The 24,024-nt window shown below is 38.3% G+C and overlaps 1 protein-coding gene across 1 annotated transcript; it reads right to left on the bottom strand.

Annotated features, from left to right (window-relative positions):
- Positions 1 to 245: 245 nt before the first annotated feature.
- On the bottom strand, positions 246 to 1,044 carry LOC138909748 (uncharacterized). Its single transcript, XM_070200961.1, has 2 exons — positions 803 to 1,044; positions 246 to 648 (listed from the first exon to the last, which is right to left on the bottom strand). Exons 1-2 carry the CDS (start codon positions 1,042 to 1,044, stop codon positions 246 to 248), a joined length of 645 nt encoding a protein of 214 aa, XP_070057062.1.
- Between the last annotated feature and the right edge of the window lie 22,980 nt (positions 1,045 to 24,024).

The following is a 24,024-nucleotide window of genomic DNA, read 5'->3' as shown; positions in this document are numbered from 1 at the left end:
CCCTTTCTAATCATCTTCCCTGCCTTGAGATAGGAAATAAACCTGCCTCTTGGTGACGCCGTATTACCTTTCCACTCCAAAATAGGCTCCCCTAGAAACTGGAACCGAACCATCTTTGATATACAATCAACGTTAGCATTACAAGAAGCCAACCAATCTATACCCATTATAACATCAAATTCTACCATATCTAACTCAATCAGGTCTGCTACTGTAGAACGACTATGAACTACTACTATATAGTCTCAATTTACCCATCTAGCTATCACTGGATCCCCAACAGGTGTGGACACCTCAAAAGGTTTAATCAACTCAGGTTCTATCCCAAACTTACGAGCAACCAATGGAGTGACATACGATAAGGTGGAACCTGGATCAATCAATGCATATACATCATATGAGGAGACTGGTAATATACCTGTAACAACATCAGGTGACGACTCCTGATCCTGTCGACCTGCTAACGTATAAATGCGATTCTGAGGACCGCTCGAGATAGATGCTCTACCTCTGCCTCTACCACGACCCATTGGTGCTTGTGAACCTTGCTCGGGGGGGGGCGTACTGATGATGACGAACCAGCTACAGATCCCGCTGGTTGAATTACGCTTGAACCACCTCTCGTCGGATAATCTACCATAACGTGGCCTAGATAACCACAAGTATAACAAACACCTAACCCTGTAAGGCACTACCCGGCATGCTGCTTACCACACTGAGCACATCGTGGAAAGGGCGGCCTCATCTGACTTGACTCAACCCTATATTGAGAACTAGAGGCCATGGAATTCTGACTGGATACCTCGGGTATTGTTGACTCTGACCACCTCGAAACTCACCAGAAGGACCCAAAGATCTTTCTCTCTTACTTTGGCCACTATCATGCTCATGATCGGCCCTCTGCTTCTGCTTACACTCCTCTACACCCTGAACATATGCCTTAATACGAGAAATATCCATGCCTGGCTGAAGTGAGACAGATATACAGTCTTTAAGTAGGTGCGGCTCCAACCCCATCACGAACCGGTGAACATGATCCTCCATCCTATCTACAATAGTGGAAGCATACCTAGCCAAAGAATCAAACTGAAGGGTGTACTCCCGAACACTCACATTACCCTGCCGAAGGGTCGAGAACCTATCAACTCTGGCCCGTCTAAGTTCTGGTGGCAGATAATGATGAAGAAAAGCCTCTGTAAGCTCCTGCCATACCGCTGGAGGGGCATCTCACCTATGGAGAACTCCCAAAACTCGTAGCAATTAACTGCGACATCCCAAAATCTGTAGGAAGCTAGCTCAACTAACTCAGTTGCACTGGCCTTCATTACCCTCAAAGTCCTCTGCATCCTATCAATAAATACCCGAGGGTCCTCGTTTGGATCTTCTCCAGTGAATACCGGAGGGTCCAAATTAATGAAATCACGAACCCTCGCACTGATGGCCTTATCTGCATGACCAATACCTACTTCCTGACGCTGAGATTATGCGGTTACTAATCGAGTCAATAGCTGAATAGCATCTCTTATCTCCTGACCTGATGCATCTGGCTGAGGAGCTGGGTGTACAGGGGAAGGCGCTAGAGCTGGTGCCCCTTGGAGCTCCTATGGAGAGGGCGAGGTATGTGAAGTCTGAGATGGAATCTCACTATGAGACTCTCCCCGAACCCTGGTAACTCGTGGCGCTTGACTAGTATTCTCATCAGCCACGGACTTGCCCTTTTGGGGGGCTGTAGCCTTCGAAGGCATCGCTGAAAACATAACATATCATTAGGGAAATGAATCCTTATATCGCACGATCTAAGATAAGAAGGGAGGATAACATCCTATATGTCCTGTAGCCTCCTATTTATAAATGTGGTGCACAACACACTCATAAACACGACTCTACTAGACACGGTCTGTAGACAACCCTAGGACAGAACTGCTCTGATACCACTTTTGCCACGACCCAAACCGATGGGCCATGACGAGTGCCCGAGCCTACCTGTCGAACACCCTTAAGCATACGTCTAAGATAAAATATGAAATAAGTGTAGGAAATGCATAACATCTGGAAGTAAACTACTGAATTGTGTGAATAACATACGCGAGCCCAAAAGACATATGTACATATATATATATATATATATATATATATATATATATACACACGAAATATGATAGGGCGATCCGAAAAGGCCACATGCTATCCGACTATACATGACTGTCTACAGACCTCTAATAGAGTGTACATCTGTATAGAGGACGGGACTGGGCCCCGTCATACCCATATATGTATACAAACATATCGTACCAAAACACAAAAAATAGCAACTCCGGATTAAATGGAGCACACTAACTCTCGCTGAGCAAGGATCCTAAGAAGGGGGACCGTCAGCCTATCTACCTGCACCTGTGGACATGAAACGCATGCCCCAGGAAATAGGGGCATCAGTACGAATAATGTACTGAGTATGTAAGGCATGAAAATTAGTACATAGAAGTCATAAAAGAAGTATGGAGTAAAAGAATCCGCCTGTAAGCCTAAATAACTTTGTGAATCCTGAAATGTCATATCATGCATAGGTATAAATGTCATATCATGCATGGGTATATGCGTACATAACGTCATCAAGCCTCTAAGGGTATCCCATCATATCATCTCGGCCTCAATGGGTAAAATCATCATTGTATATCAACTGATCAGGTGGTGCTGAGTATATAACGCCGTAACCTTTTCTCATACCCTATATATATATATATATATATATATATATATATATATATATATATATATATATATATGTATGTATATAACACCATCTGGTCATGGGTCAATGTACATGTATAAATGAATGTAATGAAAAGTAAGTCAATAAGATCTCTCGGAATGTCATAAAATCAATATGCCTTTGGATAAATTTTATCAACTACGTATTTTTCTGAGACCCATGAACAAAAGATATAATAATAAGACACATGAGAAATCAAGAACATAGGCACCCCTAGTGCTTCTATGAATATAGGCACTTATGAAAGTTGTGTGTTTGCTCGTTTCATTTGTATCGTAGGGATCACGCCAAAAGAAAAGAAGGGATAGCCTTAACATACCTAACTTGATGAATTTATCAAACACTTTTACTTGAGCTTGCCAAGAATAATTTTTGCTTCTTCTATAAGTCTTTGAACAAGAACCAAGCACTCCTTATGATCATGGCATATTTCATGTTGCGGAACATATGGAGTATCATGTTGTGTACGTTTTTGCTATGTTTCTAAAGTAAGAGAATCCCCAACAATAGAAGGAAAGATTGCAACATCCTTTCTATAACTCAAATTGCCAAAGAAGAATAAAATGAAGGCTTAAGGGATATTTCTTGCATTTTCACGTGTAAACAAGACACTTTAAGTGCTATGACTCATATATGCACATTGGTCCCACCCTTGGCCAAATTAATTCCATGTGGCAGCCTACTAAAGTTACTCATCCACTTAATCCTATTTAATACCATAATTATTTCCTTATTCTCCCACATTATTCTCACAATTAATCAATTATTCACATAATTAATTCTAGCACACAATTTACTTAAATACTAATATACTTCATATAACTTACTATCATGGTCATGTGGTACCTTATACAGCACTAGTCCATAAATACGGGGTATTATAGCCTGGACCGTGTTTTATCCCAAATTGACAAACTTCAAAAAAAATCATTCTTTGATTTATTTACCCTCTAATATTCGCGGCACTCACTTACCACTTGTTATAAATAACATAAATACTTATAACCTCAAAAATAATCTCATTCCCGAGCTTACGTCGATTAACTTACGACTAAACTTTAACGTACGAAAACGCATAATGTAACAGTAAGTTTTACCCCAAAACCCCGATTTCTACAGTATGAAATCTTGGATATAAGATTAAAAATCTATGATAAATTATGGAATTAAATCAAATCTATGCTATGATTACTAACCTTAGAATTGGGGGTAAAAGTCCCTCCAAATATCGGCTCCTCTCGAGGTCTAGATCTCAAAAATGGTGAAAAGTGGTCAAATTCCTGATTCCCAGTACCTAAATATCTGCTGACAGGGCCTTAATCATGATCGCGACCTAGCTCTCATGATTTCAAAGGCCAACATCTGGAAGCATCGCGTTTGCGATATTAGCTTCGCGTTCGCGAAGGTCAGTACCCTCCAAAGCTTCACTTTCACAACTAGACCCATGCATTCATGAAGGTCAGCCCCCGCCACAGCCTTCGCGTTAGCGACCTTCTCCTCGCGTTCACGAAAAAGGAATTCCCCCACTGCCCAAAAGTACTCTATGCGATTGCAAAGGCAACACTGCAATTGTGATGAACGAAACTCCTACTTGAAAATACCCTTTATACGATCGCATAACTTATGTCCGCGATCTCGATGCACTGTTATGCATCAATAAACCAGCTACTCCAACGAGCCTCAAAATGGTCTGAAACCTCCTCGAAACTCACTTGATCACCCCAGGACTCTATGCAATCAACCTAGTAAGTAGATACACCTAGCAAGAACTTGCTTCTAAGCTCAAAACATTAAAACAACATCAAAATTAATGAATCAAGCATCAAACCTCAAGAATTTTAAATGTTCATAAACTCAAATTTCTAACTTTCGACTAGAAGCGTTGAAATGGTCTCAGGTCGCCCAAAACCCAAACAAACATACGTACCAGTCGAAAAACATCATATGAATCTGAGGGAACCATCATATCACCAATCCAGAGTCGTTTACACAAAAGTTAAACATTAGTCATCCCAATAACTTAAAACTTCCAAAATGGGTATTATTCTTCAATAACTCTTCTGAACCTCTTGAAAATAAAAACCAACCATGCACACAAGTTATAAATCATCAAATGAAACTACTAGAAGCCGCGAATCATAAAATGGAGCACTAGAACTCAAAATAATCATTCGGGTCTTTACATATATAGACTAAGGTTATGGCACGCGAGTTGTCTGTGCAGTTGAGATGATTATGGTACGAGGTCTCTGCCATGCGGTTATTATGATATTTGTATTGTTATGGCATGTGAGTTTTTCGTGCAGGTGTTATGGTTATGGCACATAGGTTGCCCGTGCAAGTGGTATGGTTATAGCACGTGAGTCATTCGCGCGAGTGATATTGACTATATGATACATGCTTTATCCATAGCTATTACACACTTGGATTTGGATATATCCCTCTAGAGTCAGGTGATCACCCCTTCTATATATGGCCCTTAGAGAATAAGTACATGGATTTGTACCAGGCACATGGATTTGTGTTGGGTGCATGGATTTGCACGGTTTGTGTTAAGAGATTGAGACTTGTGTTGGTACATGCATGGATACCGGGTTATAATGAAAAGTTAAGCCTTGAGCATGCTTTCACATCCTAGACTCGTGCAGAAATATTCATGCATATCATTGATATATGCACATTCATGCTTCTTTCATATTCATGGAATTTGATGGCGGATTGTTGGAAACTTGGAGAGTGTGGGATTTGATGTATACGAAAAGTTTGTATCATGCATTGGTACCTAGACTCAAATTGGAGTATTCGTATAAGTGTTATTCAAAAATTTCTGAGAAAATGGACCTATATCATGCATAGTCCTTGGTGATCATGTATAAGTATTTGAATTAAGGCTATTTGATGCATATCATGTTGATACGCGGGTTTGGTGCATTTGCACATGCTTTGATCTGGTTATTTGAAAGGCATGCTTATTACCTTCTTCCTAAATTATGTACTTTATTGTTGACATCTGATGTTATTTTGTCGTACCTTGGATATTTCTATGTTATTATACATGACATTGAGAAGCCTGTTATATATAAAGTGAGTATCTTTTAACTTAAAACATCATCACTACTCCAGTGAGGTTAGTCAAGATATTTAATTAGTACATGGGGTCGGTTGTACTCATATGTAATGATACGACCGGTTGGTTTACCTTCTAGAATCTTGTTCCCCTATTTGAGACTTTCTATATTTACTTGTCCTATTTTATGACTTATGGGCACAGTTGGTTTTATTTCGGAAGGGTTCAGATTAAATTTGGAACACTTGAGCCCGTTTGGACATAAGAAATTTTTCCCTTTTTTCCAAAAAAATTTCACTTTTTTCGAAATCAGCGTTTGTTCATAAAATTTTCAATTTTCACTTAAAGATGTATTTTGGGAATTTTCGAAAATTTGAAAAACTCCAAAAGGCTGTTTTTCAAAATTTTCACTTAAATCACTCACAAAACTTCAAAAACAACCCAAAATTATATTCATGTCCAAACACAACTCTAAATTCTAAATACCATTTTCACTTGATAAAATTTTTCCCCTATTTCGAAATTTTATAATTCTTATGTCCAAACGCCCACTTAGTTCCGTGGTAGTGTGTTAGGTGGCTAATTTTGACAAAAATCAACACTTTGAGTAAACAACTTCAGAATTGAGATTTGAAAGTTTCAATAGGCTCGTATGGTGATTTTGGACTTGGGCGTGTGCTTAGGCCAAGTCTCGAGTGGTATGGGATCAATTCGGCGCCTTTTTGTTAAAAGTTGGCAAATTTGAAAGTTTAAGTGTTAGAAAATTTGGTTTGAGGAGGAATTGTAGGAATTCAGACTTCGATTTGTTTTTTAATAGCTCGAGCGAGTTTTTTTATGTATTTGTACTTAGTAAGATTATTTGGAGTCGGATCGCAGGGGGGGAGGGGAGGGGGAGGGGTCGTTCAAGAGCGAATTATACGCTTGCGGCGTAAGTTGGTAGTTCTTAAGCTTGCAAGATGGAAGAATTGGATATTTGATGATGATTCCGTGTTTTGGCGTTTGGATTGGTGTTACGAGTGTTAGGACAAGTTTGTAATAGTTATTGAGACTTGTTGGTATGATTGGACGAGGTTCTGGGGGCTCGGGTTGTTTGGGGGGAGGGGGTTGGACAGCACCTACTGTTGCTTGTGCTGGTGTTCTTCACGAAGGCGGAAGGGCATCGCGAACGCGAAGAAGGATTCTGGAGGGGCAGCTTTTGCTCATCGCGAAAGTGAAGGAGGCCTCGCAAACGCAATGAAGGACCTGGTCCTTCGTTGCTAACGTGATGGGGACTATCACGAACGCGAAGGAGGGAAGTGAGGGCTAGATGGATTTGGCCTTCACAAATGCATTGGGCTTCCGCAAACGTGAAGGGTTGGGGTCAGTGGCCTTCACGATGTGGCAGGTTATCCGCAAACGCGAAGAAGAGCCTAGCAGAAGCTTTAAATCAATCAGCTCGGACTTGGCTTATTTTATTTTCATTTATCTCATGCAAAACACGATTTGGGGAAATTTTAAAGAGCCATTTTCATTATCTAACATAAGGTAAGTGATTCCATCTTGTTGTGGGCTTAATACCTGGATTATATATGGAATTTAACAAGAAAATTGGTAGAAATTATTTGATAATTTGGGATTTTGGTAGAACCCTAGGATTTCTTTTCGAGAATATTTGAAATCCGGACGCGCAGGCCTAGGTTTAACTTTTGTTGACTTTTCGTGTGGGGTTGGGAATTATTTCTACTTGATAAATTATGGATTCCTCAGTATGTTTTGACTAGTCTGCATGTTCTTTGGTTAGATTCGAGTTGTTCGGCATCGATTTGAGGTGTTAGAGTGGCGTAGAGTCGGCATCCGATTTTGGAGCGAGATAAGTCTCTTTACTAACCTTGTAAGAAGAAACTTATTCTCGTAGGTGTTCTATTTGCTATTTTCTAGGTGTTATGGGAGCTACGCACATATGAGGTGACAAGCGTACGTGTGTATGCTAGATTTTGATGCGTCTGGATAGACTTAGGCTTATACCATGCTTTAGTTGTAATACCTGAGTTAATATTGCCTACTTAAATGCATTAATTCGTGATTTAGCTTGAGACTAGAGTTGCATAGTTTACCGAGATTTGCTATTCTAAAGACTTGACGTGATACTTGATTGGCCAAGGAATCTTACTTTATCTTGCGAATTTATCCCCGTGTTGTACTTATTTGTTCGGAAGTTTTAATACTCTTAAGGGATCAGGTTGTTTGCCCCAGTAATACTCTTATGAAAATACCTCATTGATATTCTTATGGGATCGGGCTAATCGCCTCAGCACCACTCTTATGGGATCGGACAGTTCGCCTTGACGTAATTATGTATAATATTTCACTAGGAGAGTCAGTGCATACAAGAGTATCTTGTCTCCGATTTGGCATTTTGTACCTCATATCACAAAACTATTCGAAATAGAAATTTGTATTTGATGGTTTCATATTTGGTTCTTTTATTGAAAAGTATGTCGTACATATTTATCTACTTTGTTGCTACTTACCATACCTCATACCTGTCTAATTTCTCATATATACCTGATTGTTGGACCTCTAGTACGTATCGATATCAACCCCTCGCTACTACTTCTTCGAGGTTAGACTAGATACTTACTAAGTATGTGTCCATTTACATACTCATACTACACTGCTGCACAAATTGTACAAGTACTGAGAAAGGTCTATTTGGTGGTCATACAGGTGCGTAGGCGTAATGCTTGAGAAGACTTTGGGGTGAGCTACCTTCTATGCTATGATCCACAGCACACAGAGTCCCTTCCTATTTATTTACTGTATTCTGTTTATGTTCTATTCCAGATAGTTTTTGTAGTAGTATTGTATATTCTGGTAGATGCTCATGCACTTGTGACATCAGGTTTTGGGGATTGTAGACTGTTTGTTCATGGTTGTATCACTTTTTGACATTCAGCTTTATGTTTTGATCTTGTTCGAATCTTGATGATGATGTTAGTATATTATCATGATTTTGGGTATATTTTCTGCTTATTTATCTCGCCAATTGTTTTAAGAAGTGTTATGAACTTTCTGTCGTAGTGTTGAGTTATTATTCGCTTGCTAGATGGCAGCGTTGGGCTCCATCATGACCTATGGTGGGAATTGTGTTGTGACATCGTACTACACTTTTACACCTTGCGTTCAAATTTTGGAGATGAGCTATTGTGGATGGCAAAGGCTAGCATTAAAGATGTGCCAGCGTTCCAGATGCAAGCTACCACTTTGTTCATGGTAGTTTAGGACTTGTAATTCTTTTTATGTATATTCCAAACAGAAGATGTAATTCTTCTTCATATCAGTGTTGTATTCCTATTCTTAGTTGCTCTTGACTTGTACTATCAGTCCTAGGGATAATTGTATTGATTGTTTTTTATTCCTATTATATTAATCATTTGATGATTTCCAGCTCAAGTTGTGTTATGTGTTGATTGGTTTACCTAGTAGGTTGGGTTAGGTGCTATCATGACTTTGTGGGATTTGGGTTGTCACAAGTTGGTATCGGAGATCTAGGTTCATAGGTTCCACGAGTCATGAGCAAATGTCTAGTAGAGTCTTGCATATCAATATGATGACGTTCATACTTATCTTCAAGATGCTACAGGGCATCTAGGAAAATTCTCTTTCTTCCTTTCCTAATCATGCGACATTATTTCACTCGTAAAGCCTAAATATTCAGTTTATTTTCATTCATTTGTATGCGATGTTGAGTATTCAATATCAGTTGTGCACCAAGGACTTTTGACACCGGGATGAGGTGCTAGATGTTTTTTTTTGTGTATTATGAAGGTAGGATAGTCTAGAGGACTTGTGGCCAGGTATTGTGAGTTACCTTCTATGCTATGATCCACAGTACACAGAGTCCCCTTCCTATTTATTTGCTGTATTCTGTTTATGTTCTATTCCAGACAGTTTTTGTAGTAGTATTGTATATTCTGGTAGATACTCACGCACTTGTGACATCGGGTTTTGGGGATTGTAGACTGTTTGTTCGTGGTTGTATCACTTTTTGACATTCAGCTTTATGTTTTGATCTTGTTCAAATCTTGATGATGATGTTAGTATATTATCATGATTTTGGGTATATTTTCCGCTTATTTATCTCGCCAATTGTTTTAAGAAGTGTTATGAACTTTCTATCGTAGTGTTGAGTTATTATTCGCTTGCCAAATGGCAGCGTTGGGCTCCATCATGACCTATGGTGGGAATTGTGTCGTGACATCGTACTACACTTTTACACCTTGCGTTCAAATTTTAGAGATGAGCTATTGTGGATGGCAAAGGCTAGCATTAAAGATGTGCCAGCGTTCCAGATGCAAGCTACCACTTTGTTCATGGTAGTTTAGGACTTGTAATTCTTTTTATGTATATTCCAAACAGAAGATGTAATTCTTCTTCATATCAGTGTTGTATTCCTATTCTTAGTTGCTCTTGACTTGTACTATCAGTCCTAGGGATAGTTGTATTGATTGTTTTAATTCCTATTATATTAATCATTTGATGATTTCCAGCTCAAGTTGTGTTATGTGTTGATTGGCTTACCTAGCAGGTTGGGTTAGGTGCTATCATGACTTTGTGGGATTTGGATTGTCACAAGTTGGTATCAGAGATCTAGGTTCATAGGTTCCACGAGTCATGGGCAAATGTCTAGTAGAGTCTTGCATATCAATATGATGACGTTCATACTTATCTTCGAGATGCTACAGGGCATCTAGGAAAATTCTCTTTCTTCCTTTCCTAATCATGCGACATTATTTCACTCTTAAAGCCTAAATATTCAATTTATTTTCATTCATTCGTATGCGATGTTGAGTATTCAATATCAGTTGTGCACCGAGGACTTTTGACAACGGGATGAGGTGCCTGATTTTTTTTTTGTGTATTATGAAGGTAGGATAGTCTAAAGGACTTGTGGCTAGGTATTGTGAGCTACTTTCTATGCTATGATCCACAGCACACAGAGTCCCCTTCCTATTTATTTACTGTATTCTGTCTATGTTCTATCCCAGACAGCTTTTGTAGTAGTATTGTATATTCTGGTAGATGCTCATGCACTTGTGACATCGGGTTTTGGGGATTGTAGATTGTTTGTTCGTGGTTGTATCACTTTTTTGACATTCAACTTTATGTTTCGATCTTGTTCGAATCTTGATGATGATGTTAGTATATTATCATGATTTTGGGTATATTTTCCGCTTATTTATCTCGCCAATTGTTTTAAGAAGTGTTATGAACTTTCTGTCGTAGTGCTGAGTTATTATTCGCTTGCTAGAGGGCGGCGTTGGGCTCCATCATGACCTATGGTGGGAATTGGGTCGTGATATCGTACTACACTTTTACACCTTGCGTTCAGATTTTGGAGATGAGCTATTGTGGATGACAAAGGCTAGCATTAAAAATGTGCCAGCGTTCCAGATGCAACCTACCACTTTGTTCATGGTAGTTTAGGACTTGTAATTATTTTTATGTATATTCCAAACAGAAGATGTAATTCCTCTTCATATCAGTGTTGTATTCCTATTCTTAGTTGCTCTTAACTTGTACTATCAGTCCTGGGGATAGTTGTATTAATTTTTTTTATTCCTATTATATTATTCATTTGATAATTTCCAGCTCAAGTTGTGTTATGTGTTGATTGGCTTACCTAGCAGGTTGGGTTAGGTACTATCATGACTTTGTGGGATTTGGGTTGTGACAAGTTGGTATCGGAGCTCTAAGTTCATAGATTCTACGAGTCATGAGCAAATGTCTAGTAGAGTCTTGCATATCAATATGATGACATCCATACTTATCTTCGAGAGGCTACAGGGCATCTAGGAAAATTCTATTTCTTTCTTTCCTAATCATGCGACATTATTTCACTCTTAAAGCCTAAATATTCAGTTTATTTTCATTCATTTGTCTGCGATGTTGATTATTCAATATCAGTTGTGCACCGACAACTTGTGACACCGGGATGAGGTGCTAGATGTTTTTTGGTGTATTGTGAAGGTAGGATAGTCTAAAGGACTTGTGGCCAAGTTTATACCGCAGCTTTGGCTCGGCAGATTCAATTATGCGAGCATTGATTTTAGGCTCTTATGTCTGGTAGTGTCCCTAAAAAAGGGATTGAGGGCTCAGAGAGTGGCAACGTAGCTTTGTATGGGTATTGTGTGACTAAGGACTACACTTAGAGAGTTTTGGATATGACGAGAAGGGTTTACTTGAGATTAAAGGGAACATAGGTATTTGATTATCACCCAGGTACAGAATATAATCTTGAATTTTGGTATATGTTGATGGAGCTTTAAGTTGTTCACTAGTGGAATGCAATAGACTCTTATATCTTGTTGACGAGTGTAGACTCGGGAAGATCAATTGAATACATGATGGTTGTAACCAAGGTAAGGTCTTAGAAGATGTTGAATTGATGCTAACAGGTGGGTTATCTCCTATAAGGAGGCTTGAGGTTGTATGATTTCTTATGAGGTTTCTATGAAGAGTTTTCCTTCGACCTAGTGGAATATATGTACTATGAGAGAGCATTTGGATCGCTTGAGAAAAATGCACAACTATCACAAGGATGAGTATGTATTGGGCTGATAATTTGGAATGTGTTATGACTATTTCTACATGAGCTTATGAGAATTTCAGTTGAGCAACAGTGTGAGATCATGGTAAATAAGGAGGAAAAGTTGTTGTGGGTTATTGGATGATGTGATTATGGCTTAGAGCCAAGTGAGGGAGCCTACCATCGATGATCAGATAATATGGGCATGTGGTGTTACAGTTCATGGACTGAGGAACACTTGTGGATTAGTTATGACTTTAGGAGGGTGATATCGAGGATGATTTGGGGAAGGAATTTGGTGGATGCATGAGGTACTACACCTTATTAATATATGGAGATTGTGAAATGACTCAAGCTTGATATTCTCGTGGAAGTAGTGTGCTAAGGGAATTCTCGATTGTCAAGGATGAGGTTGCTTCGTCTTATGTATTCATGTGCTAACAGAGCATAAGTCATTTGGTGTGTTTGTCTATGCATCGGGGACTAGATCAGAGTGGATGACTCTCGGGAATAGTTCTAGTGTGTAAAGTTCCAAGATATGGTACATAAGGATTTACCGGATTCCTTATACGGCTAAGGATTTGGCATTTGTATGGGATTATGGAAGAGGATTAGGTACTTTGTATCATTATTAATTATACGATACAGCATTAGGGAGATGAAAGGAACATCTTTAGATTCATTGAAGGGCTCTATAAATAAGACATTTCAGTTTGAGGTACGTATGGGTGCATGAAATAGAATAAATAGGCTTACAGATCTTAGGATGATATAGTTTCATGTTGGGATCACTTGGTATGAGTTTTGCTTAAAGACTACAGTGTATTGGAAAGAAAAGAGATGTCTTGAAGTGTTACATCCCATGTTTTCGTACGTGAAAGTACGCCATAAGTAAATTGATGGAAGCTCGGAAATGAGATGTTACATCCCGCATTTTCGTATGTTAAAGTTACGTCGTAAGTTAATCGACGTAAGTTCGGGAATGAGATTATTTAGATATTATAAGCATTATGCTATTTCAAACAAGTGATAAGTAAATTCGTGAAGGTGAGAGGGTAAGCAAATCGAAAAAAGTGAATTTCGTCGAAGTTTGACATTTTGAGATAAAATACGGTCCAAGCTACAATACCCCGTATTTATGGACTAGTGACATACAAGGTACCATATGAGCATGATAGTAAGATGTATAAAGTATGTTAAAAGTGAGTAGTATTATAAGTAATTTGAGATAATTCTTAATTATGTGGATAATTGGCTAATTATTGATTTTTAGAGGGAGTTAACAAATTAATTAGAAGTTGTAGATAATTATTTAAGTGAGATTTTGGATAAGCCTAATCCCCCCCCCCCCCAAACGTAGCAGCAAATTAAGTGTGGATTAAAGCCTAAAGAAGTGAGTCTTACACCATGTAGCAAGGTGGCACAATTAAAAAGATTTGTGGCCAAGTCATCATCATAAGTGGGGCCCACACCAACCAAGATTTAAAAGCCTCTCTAAATCACTTAAGAGAGATGCTTGCATCTCTACAATGAAATGAAGGGGAGCTTCAGCAATTCATACGAGATTGTATCATGTAATAGCAGCGCGAGATGCAATTCTAAGAGAGCACGGTACGATCTTTCTCAAGAATATCATACAAATATTTCCCTACTTCGATCCGCCGTTACGTATTTTTCACAAAAGACGTGTGTTAGACGGATTGTCAAGAGAACTGGCTCAGGTATGTTAAGGCTATCCCTTCTTTTCTTTTGGCATGATCCATACGATACAAACGAAATGAGCAAATGCACAACTTTCATAAATGACTCTATTCATAGAATTGCTAGGGGTACATATGTTCTTGATTCCCCATGTGTCCTATTATTCTATCATCTGTTCATGGGTCTCAGAAAATACGTAAGTGGATAATGTTTATTTCATGATATTAATCAAAGGCATAATGGTCTTATGATGTTTCGAGAGATTTTAATAATGTACTTCTCATGCATTGCATTCACTTATACATGTACATTGACCCATGACCAGATGACATTATATATACGTATATATATGTATATATATGTATATGGGATATGGGAAAAGGTTACGACGTTATATACGCACCACCACCTGATCAGCTGGTATACATTGATGATTTGCCCACAGTGGCCGAGATGATATGATGGGATGCCCTCATAGGCTTGATGATGTTATGTACACATATACCTATGCATTGTATGGTATTTATACGCATATGCATGGCATTTTAAATATTAAATGATTCACAGAGCCATTCAGACTTACATGTTGAGTCTTTTACTCCATGTTTCTCTCATGTCTATTATTTACTGATTTTCATTCCTTATATACTCGGTACATTATTTTTACTGATGTCCCTTTTGCCTAGGGACGCTGCGTTTCATGCCCGCAGGTCCCGATAGACAGGTTGAGAGTCCTCCAAGTAGGCTATCAGCTCAGCGGAAGGTATTGGTGCGCTCCATTTGCTTCGGAGTTGCTTATTTAGTCAGTATGATTAGGATATGTATTAATTGGTATGGTAGGGCCCTGTCCTGGCCTTTATGATATTTATGTATTCTTAGAGGCTTGTAGACAGATGTCATGTATACGGATACTTATATGGCCTTGTCGGCCTATGTTTTAAGTATATAAAGGTTCACGTTGGCCTTATAGGCCCGTATGTCACGGGTATGAGTTTCTATATCAGGTTGAGTCATTCTATGTCGGGTATTCCTGTAACGCCCCAAACTCGGGGAGCACGACCGGCGCTCAACCGAGAGAACTCGGCCAAACAAGCCTGTTAGATTTCCTTCTACCCAAACTCATCCATGAATAAAGAGGAGATGTACTCCATTAATCAAACACTGAAAAGATTTTATTAACAACTTCCTTTTCATTCTCATTAGTAGCTTCGTTCATAATTTCCAAAATATTACGAGTTTATATAATTAAAAAAAACATGATTTCCAAATACCAACATTTCTAGTTCAATTCCCAATATCAACCACAACCCACAACCTGTCTATGGAGCCTCTAAGTACAATAGAAGAGTAATATGGAAATGCCGGCAACAAGGCCCGGCTATACCTCAAAACACAGTACATGAGAAACAAAAAATACATGACCTCGAAATGAAGTGGGGCTCACCAAATCAGCTGAAAAGAGTGTACTGCTATCACTGATCAATGCCGCCTGCTATAGAACTACCTGCATCCATTTAAAGATGCAGCGCCCCCGGCAAAAGGGACGTTAGTATTGTCGAATAGCACTAATATGTATAGCTAAAAGTCCTCTTTCAAAATAGAATGCCTATATAAGAAAAGACAATACATAGAAATAGCAAGTCACAATCAACAATATCCAAATGTCCAGTTAAAACATAATAATTTTTAAAATACGAACTTCATATACAATTTTGGTTGGGAGATCATTAACACCGATATACCACCGTCTTTGTTAGCACGGAGTCCGATCACGCCCGATCGGCTAGGCCATCTCCCCAAGAATAATGTGGTTTGACAAGTGATGCAAAAGAAAGTTGTTACCAAGAGTAGTACCACCATGTGCACAACATGGCGTCCGATCTCCACCCGATCAGCTAGGCCGCCTTCCCACATATGCTGTGTGGGTTGACTTTTCCAATCAACAATTATTACCAGTTTCATCCCAATTAAGGGGAATAATATCACAATTTCACCAATATTTCAATTTCATCCCAAATAAGGGGAATAATCACAATCCACCCCTACACCGGCACGTGTAATTTCAGGTGTGAGCCTTATGACCCACCCTTCCTCGATTTTGCTAATGATGCTCCCAAAATATTATCAATTTGATTTGCATACAAAGGTAATATAAATACAATTATACTCGCCTCAACATTTTTCACATTGTATAAATTCTCATTAGTATTTCCAGTCATTCACAACGACAATATTTCCTTGGCTCATTTGGCCATTCACAAGATTCTTTATTCCTGGCATGATGGCCGTATTTCATATCCCACACTTTCACCTCTTTCAAATTCAAAGATCATCATCAAATATTAACATATAGAATATTTCGGAAATTACAATTTTAAATTCATTAGAAATGAACAATTTAAGCACAATAGATTTCTTTCCGAGAAACGAAGTAAAATAATTGGCAATTGATGCGCAAGTTAAAATCATCAACAAGTAACACACCATTTATTCTTGAAATACTTTTTCCCATAAAGGACACTACACAATTTCCATTCACGAATATGTAAGAATGCAAAACACATTGAAAATACTCACAAAGCATAACATTAGTTGAAACAACCACATATGGGTATGACTTGAGTACATAATCTTTTAGGCAAATTCTATTTTTGAAGTTAATTTTGGAATAGTTGAATCAAAGCTCATATCATAATCTTTCTCACATCATCTTATTTCATTTGCACCATTAGCCACAAGTATAACCTTCATTCTTGGCACATTGGCCACACTCTATATCCCCAATTCACTTATTTCATTTTCAAGCATCATTATAGATTATCAACAACAAGACATTTCCAAATCAAGACTTTAGGTACACATTTGAGCAATTACGAGTCTTAAGCATATTGAGTTTTTCTCACACAATTTGGCATACTAGCTTTCATTTGAAACATGACTCAAAGCCATAACATTTTAATATATATATATCATTCTTGAACACATTCCCGAAGGATGACGTAATGTGATAGGAACATTCAGAACAAGTTTTGATTACACAATTCTTGACACTTTGCTTATTCGGGACAATCAAATTTATTGGGAACAACTCGGAACATAGAATAAGGAACTTGAGACAACCATATTTGGAACTTATGGAAACATCATGGAATTCAATTCTAAGAGAGAAAGTTTAGCCAACATACCTCAATTAAGCTTTCCTTAAATTACTACAACGTTCCGAAAATTCTAGAAATCCCAATCTATTTTGAGACATAACAAAATTGAACCATAATTAGGAAGATATTCATGGTCTCAGCTCATTTGAGCATTTTATCAAACACTAGGTGTGCAAATTTAATCACAAGGTTCTTCTACAAGATTTCCTTCACTACAAAACACAATTCTTACTTATTTAAGCTCAACAATCTTCCCACAAACCTTATTGGTACATATATGTATACATAATAATCTCACACCTAAGAATCATACTTCTCATGACCTACTTCTAATCAAAATCCTGAAATTTAGGGCTAGGGAGTAGAATCTTACCTATTAGATGAAGATCTTGCGAAATCTTCAAGCCTTGAGCAAGAATTGATGAACAAAATAGCTAGGTCTTCTCTTTCTCTCTCTAAGATAGCTCTCTACTCTCTCTATAAAATCACATTTTACCTTCTAAAATGACCCCCTAAGTCCTTATATCAAAATTGGATCAGACATGAAAATTTCCAAAAATGACCCACGAAGTCAATTATGTGGTGCAACTATGCTATAGCATAATCGCTTTGTGGGCAGCAGAATTGTAGCATAATCAATTATGCGAGAGCATAATATTTTTTTTCAAAACTTGCCCGTATCTGCTCCACTTTGCAATGCTTATGCGGTCCGCGAAACCGTTTTGCAGTCGCGAAATTGATCACAGATCCAGCCTTTGGTAATATGGTCATAACTTCTTGTAGGAGTGTCCAAATGACAAACGGTTTGAAGAGTTGGAAACTAGACACATAGACCTTTCTTTTGATAGGTAATACACCATATATATCTTCATATCAAGAGAGTTATTCTCGTTTGAAGTTAGATCTTGTGCGAACTCACTTAAAACTTTATCCCATCATAAAATTTTCAACTTGCCTTAGCCTTGGGGATATTCTTAGACCATAAACCATTCTTAATGCACCTCATACATATATTATCATGATAAATTGATATCATTCTTATAATATACCTTGTCTTCACACAAAATAATATAATTAGCGCACATCAACTTTCTTACTAGTGCTCAAGTACTTTGAAATTTTTTGGGGTGTTATAGTTCCCTCATGTTTACTCTGGTTATCTCATGACGCCCCTTATGGACCACTTACCCATGATGATGTAATAAAAAAGATATGTTACATTGGTACTCAGTTGAGTAAGGTACCGGGTGCCCGTCGCAGCCCATCAGTTTGGGTCGTGACAAAAGTGGTATCAGAGCAGTTCTGTCCTAGTGAGTCTACAAGTCGTGCCTAGTAGAGTCATGTTTATGGGTGTGTTGTGCACCACATTATAAGAAGGAGGCTACAGGGCATTTAAGACTGTTGCTCTTTCTTCTTACTCTAGATCATGTGATAGAGCTCAGTTGTAAGAATTCAAACTCCTAAACTCTCTTTTATTCGTAATACAATGATACTTTACAACCAAAAGATAGTTGGTAAGAGATTGCATGTGGATGTGGAAGAGCTGAGTCAGAGGAACTCGATTCTGCATGATGCTTATGATGAGTAAATGTAAGGTATTCAGCAGATCATGTGTGTACTAAGACGTGTAAGCTTCTTGATAAGGAGCCTTAACGCAAGAATATCTATCCACCCATATGGTGAAAAGCAATGAGAGATTCAGAAGCTAGATACAAGTTTCAACAAGTAAAAGGAGCAAGGTGAAGAAGGGTACGAGGCGCCCAGTTAATGAAGATTATCAGTATTTATAATTCAGGCAGAGAAATATAAGCCTTTTGAGTTACCTTAAACAATAACAAATATATGTACAATCGCCCACACCCATCTCATTTATGCCCTATGGGAGCTAACAGATATGGTTTAAGAGAAGGATGGGATATCAGGATCAAGCTGGGGTTAGAGTAACCCAAAATTGTGGATGGATTATTAGCATTAGTTGACATTTCCGAAGGATATTGCAAATGTTCTAATAGATCTCATTGTGAGACACACGGATGGTGCACTCTAAAATAGTACAACTAGATATGGGCTACAAGATAGGCACTGGAAGCCTGGAAGGGATAAATATTATCTGAGTGTGGCTCCCGTCCCTAGTAGAGAGAGAATGTTAGGCTACCCAAAGAGCCAGTGGATGGAGCAAGGGGAGCTAAAAGCAAAAGAATGTTTTGTTGAAGTTTTCAGAATAAAGTATATTAGCAGGGAAATAATAAGAGAGATGATGAAGCATTATGAGTAAGATGTGATACATGGATAACAACGGTAGATAAAACAAAATGACAGTATTACAGAGTCTATAGTCAAGTGAAGAAAAAGACAAGAGGTGTCAGGCCTTGAGACAACAAAAGAGTATAGGCCATAAAGTCATATCCTCATTTCGAGAAATAAATTCGTGACTCTAACGTGATTACCAGAAGGAAAAGTTAGACCCCCATAGTAATAGAAATCAGAATAGGCTAGTGAACTAGATATATTGAACATGAATTAGGGATCGGAAGATTTGATAATAGTCGACATCGTGAGAATTTCAGAGATTGCATTCCAGCAATAATAGAATAGACAACAGAAGAATGGCCTTTAAAGCTCATTCACGAAGATGCTTCCCTAAAGCAAGCACGGTGAGCAGAGTAAAGCTTAAGGGACTAAGTGTGCCAGTTACATAAGTGTCACCCTTATGAGTAAGAAATTTTGTTATCCTTGGTACAGAAGGATTACCGCAAGGCGGGTAAGGGTCATCGATGATGACGCCAAAGATGAAGAGGTAAAACATCTATACGTAGATCATCATAGCTCTAAATCTTAGCACTCCCCTAAAGGGGGGATATGGAGTGATGTGGCATTAAGTCAGAATTAAGTGGTTTTAGTAACTATGGAATGGTAAAGGGAGAATGCAATAAAAACGAGAAAGGGATGAGGTTGCACTCATTCAAATCCTACAGATATACAGCGATTTCGGAACATTATGCAAGCACGACGTCAAGGGGAGGAAGTAAGAAGGGTTCCTGCCCGAGATGTTATTAATAGATAAGGAGCTAATGCGAGACATAAGTTAAGACAAAGAAAATAACCCAAGAAAGACTACGTGGAATGTTGATATGAGAATGGGCCAATGAATAGTTAGCAGTTGATTCAGGAAGAGCCTAGTTATGGCTAGACAAGAGGATACAGACAAATCAATAGATCGTACAAGATAAATATAGTGAACCCCAACATGGGGAATCCAGTCTCGCAGATATGACATCGTGATCCTTGAGAAATATTCAGATTGGAGTTGGGGTAGTTAAAGGTACCGTATGAGTGTTACGAAAATAAAAGAGAGTCCCACTGGGAAGACAGTCAAAATTTCAGTTCAGAAGCAACCCTACGAGCACAAGGGCACGAAGGTAAGTAATTAAGGATAATTATAGGCGAGGAAGGACATCAAAGATTCCGTCGAGTAAACGATGTAATAAACTCGCAGATTTACAAGAGTCAGAGGGTCCTCCCTAAGTACTATAATGAAAGACTAGCTGAGGAAATAAGGAAGAAGACCTCAACCTAAACATAGTAACTTGAAGGAGAAATGGTCATGTAAAAACAGTCTCACTAAAACATTGTATGCACTCCATAAGAAAGTGGCACCTACCGTGGCTAATGAACGGGAAGTAAGATCAAAAGTAGGATTCGAGATCATATGAGTTGCACAAAAACACTGACATGCGTGAGAACTAAGATAAGCTAAGTATACATACAACAAGGGGGCAGAAAGACTAGGAAAAGTAATAGCTTACGTTTAAAGAAAGCTGAGAAGGAACGAAAGGAATTATTCTATCAATGATCCAGAGTTAGTTACGTTATAAACGCACTTAATATTTATGAGTATTATCCAAGCAGCATATAGGTTGACAATCATACAGCCGTAGAAGACTCTGGTATAAGTTAAAAGAAAGAATTGAGTCCAGGTCATAGATAGAGGATTGAATTGTTAAAAGATTGTATCATGGATATTCCATAGCGCCCATGAAAGGCTAAAGTAATAGCTAATACCAGAAGCCGCAGATTGGAAGATAGCTTAAACATACATAAAGGCTGATCAGAAGGAAGAGGAAACTAAAGAGTTACATCAACTAAGTAAATCAGGAGTCTGATTATTGGACCCAGAAAATTATAGACATCATGATTGAGAACTTTGCATAATCACTCTTAATATCAGAGGTACAAGAGAGATAGTACAGTAGCCATATTCTATAACGGCTCTATGATAAAGCCAATTAGAAGAGTACCAGCCTTATATGAAGTCAGTATGAAGCTCCTACCGGATTATGTATGCACCAAAGGTGCAAGTGATATAATAGAGCTTCAAGTTGTTGATGTGAATTATACCTATGTGGAAGGGAGGTCATGAAATAGATAGAAGATATGATGCAATATTTTAAGGTAAGTAAGGTAAAGGTGAACAACGTACGAAATACTCAAATGCAGAAGGTTGTGAACAGTTCATACTTCGGATAGAAGGTTAGAAGCACGGGAATTCAGTATCCAGGAATGATAGCAGCATCGTCAGTGGCATATCTTCCAGCCTATGGTTTCTAGATATCGAGAGGTATAGTTAAGAGAGTAAAAAAGAGTTAGAGATAATGTGATATCTCGCTTGATGTTCCAAAATAACACAAGAAAATCTATGGTGCAAGCAAGTTGAAGGAAGGTTGCAAGTAGTATAAATAGACTACATGAGGTGAAGTTTATGCACCTGGAATTAGCGTTATCAGATTTGGATAAGGGTATATTTGGAAGAGAATCCTTCTAGGCAGCCTAGATCATTCATTGGTTCTTACCGGACAAGAGAGAGATTCATGACATGTTGATATGGTGGGTGATTATGACACTCTACAATTTTGTTTTTCATCATTAGCAGGGTTGTGAAAGCTTAGAACAAGGACTTATTGAGATGAGGTATCTTACCGATATTGGGTTTCGTAATGAGCAGTTATCGAAGTCTAAAGATATTGCTATGAGTATATGAGCTTTGGGGTACACCGTGTGGTTAAATATTAGAAGAATATTTATGGCTTGATACAACTTGTGAGGATTAATATAATGTATATATAGAAGAATCAAATCTTAGAGTGAGTTTCAGATATTAAAATTTAGTTCAAAAGCATAGATTTAAGGTTGAAGGAAGAATCTTCAGTCAGGATAGTGTTAATAGATTTATATGGTTGAGGTATCATGATATCGCCCATGGTTATGAATATGATGAGTTTATGCAGGCATATGACGGCTTTGGAATCATCTTGGCACGTTCGAGGATGTACATATACTTAAGTAAGGGAGAATATAATGACCCGACCAGACGGTTTGAGCTCTGGCATTCCATTTTATGATTTAAGACTTTGGGTAGCTTCATATGATGTATTATGACTTGCGAGCATGGTTGGATTTGAGTTCTGAGATGTTCAAAAGTGGTTTGTAAAAGTAATTCTGAATTTGGAAGCTTTTAATTGGAAGAGTTACCCAAGGTTTGACTTTTGTGTAAACAACTCTAGATTGGTGATTTCAAGGTTCCAATAGGTTTGTATGATGATTTTTAACTTGTACGTATGTTTGGTTTGGGCCTCGGGTGGTCCGAGGTTGATTCGGCGCTTCAAGTGGAAAGATAGAATTTTGAACTTATGGAAAGTCAAAGATTTTTGGTTTGAAGCGCGATTATTGATTTTGTTGTTATTATTTGTGTTTTGAGACTTTGGACAAGTTTTAATAAGGTATATGGACTGGTTAGGATAATTGGACGGGGTCCCAAGGGACTCGGGTGAGTTTCTGGTGATTTCGGATAATTTTGGAGCTAAATTGAGTTGCTGGTTTCTTCTCTCAGTGGTAGGAATCGCGATCGCGAGGCTTTAGCCGTGAGCAAATAGAAGGAGTTGGACAGGAAGGTAATTGTTCAACACAATTGCCTATAGAAGGATCACGATCGCGAATTATTGCATGTGGTTGTGGATTGCGATCGCGAGGAAGGGATTTGCAATCGCATAGGAGGAATTCTTAGGAACCAAAGAATTTGTGCTTTACGACCGTGAGAAGTGAGCTCATGATTGCATAAGGTATGGGTTGGTTAGCTTCGTGATCGCGCAGGCTAAGTCGCGATCACGTAAGGGATTTCTGCAGGGGAGTTTTTTCTTCGCGATCGCGGAAATAGGAGTCACGATTGCATAGTGTATTTGGCAGTCGGGAGTATTTTATGTCCAAAATTGTTGGGAATTGCTCATTTTTTATTATTATTTTGAGTTTTGGAGATCAGGAAGAGGCAATTTTGAGGTCGATTTAACCCATATTTTGAGGTTAAGTAATTTATACCTGATTTTGATTATATATTATGATTCCCTATGGATTTCTACGCCAAAAATATGGAATTTCAAAATGAAATTTGGGGTTTTTGTCTGCAACTTAAGAGAGTGTATTTTAAGGATTTGAATACCGATTTGGATGTGGATTTAAAATCTAATCAAATTTTTGGGCTCGACATGTTATGGATCATCAAGATTTTGTATTGGTTTCGAATTTTGGGCACACGAGTCGGGGTAGACTTTGGTTGACTTTTTGGATATTCTTCAAATATCGAAGCTTTATTGATTGGGTTTGCTTCCTATAAAACTGTTTGACTTCCTTGGATGATGTTTGGCTAGATTTGAGCCGGTTGGAGGTGATTTCTAAAGGAACACCAGTTTTGGAGCTTTAGACTAGCACA

The sequence above is a fragment of the Nicotiana tomentosiformis genome, chromosome 4 (assembly GCF_000390325.3).
Source record: "Nicotiana tomentosiformis chromosome 4, ASM39032v3, whole genome shotgun sequence".
In the NCBI taxonomy this organism is placed as follows: Eukaryota; Viridiplantae; Streptophyta; class Magnoliopsida; order Solanales; family Solanaceae; genus Nicotiana; species Nicotiana tomentosiformis.
Note: the sequence above shows the minus strand (reverse complement) of the source record. Positions and strands in the feature narration are given on the sequence as shown.

What these genes read in the sequence shown, in the direction of transcription:
- LOC138909748 (XM_070200961.1), bottom strand. Translation starts at nt 1,044, where the DNA reads ATGGAGGATCATGTTCACCGGTTCGTGATGGGGTTGGAGCCGCACCTA. An exon ending in CAGAGTCAACAATACCCGAG is followed by an intron (nt 649 to 802) that starts GTATCCAGTCAG and finishes GTGGTTATCTAG; the next exon opens with GCCACGTTATGGTAGATTAT.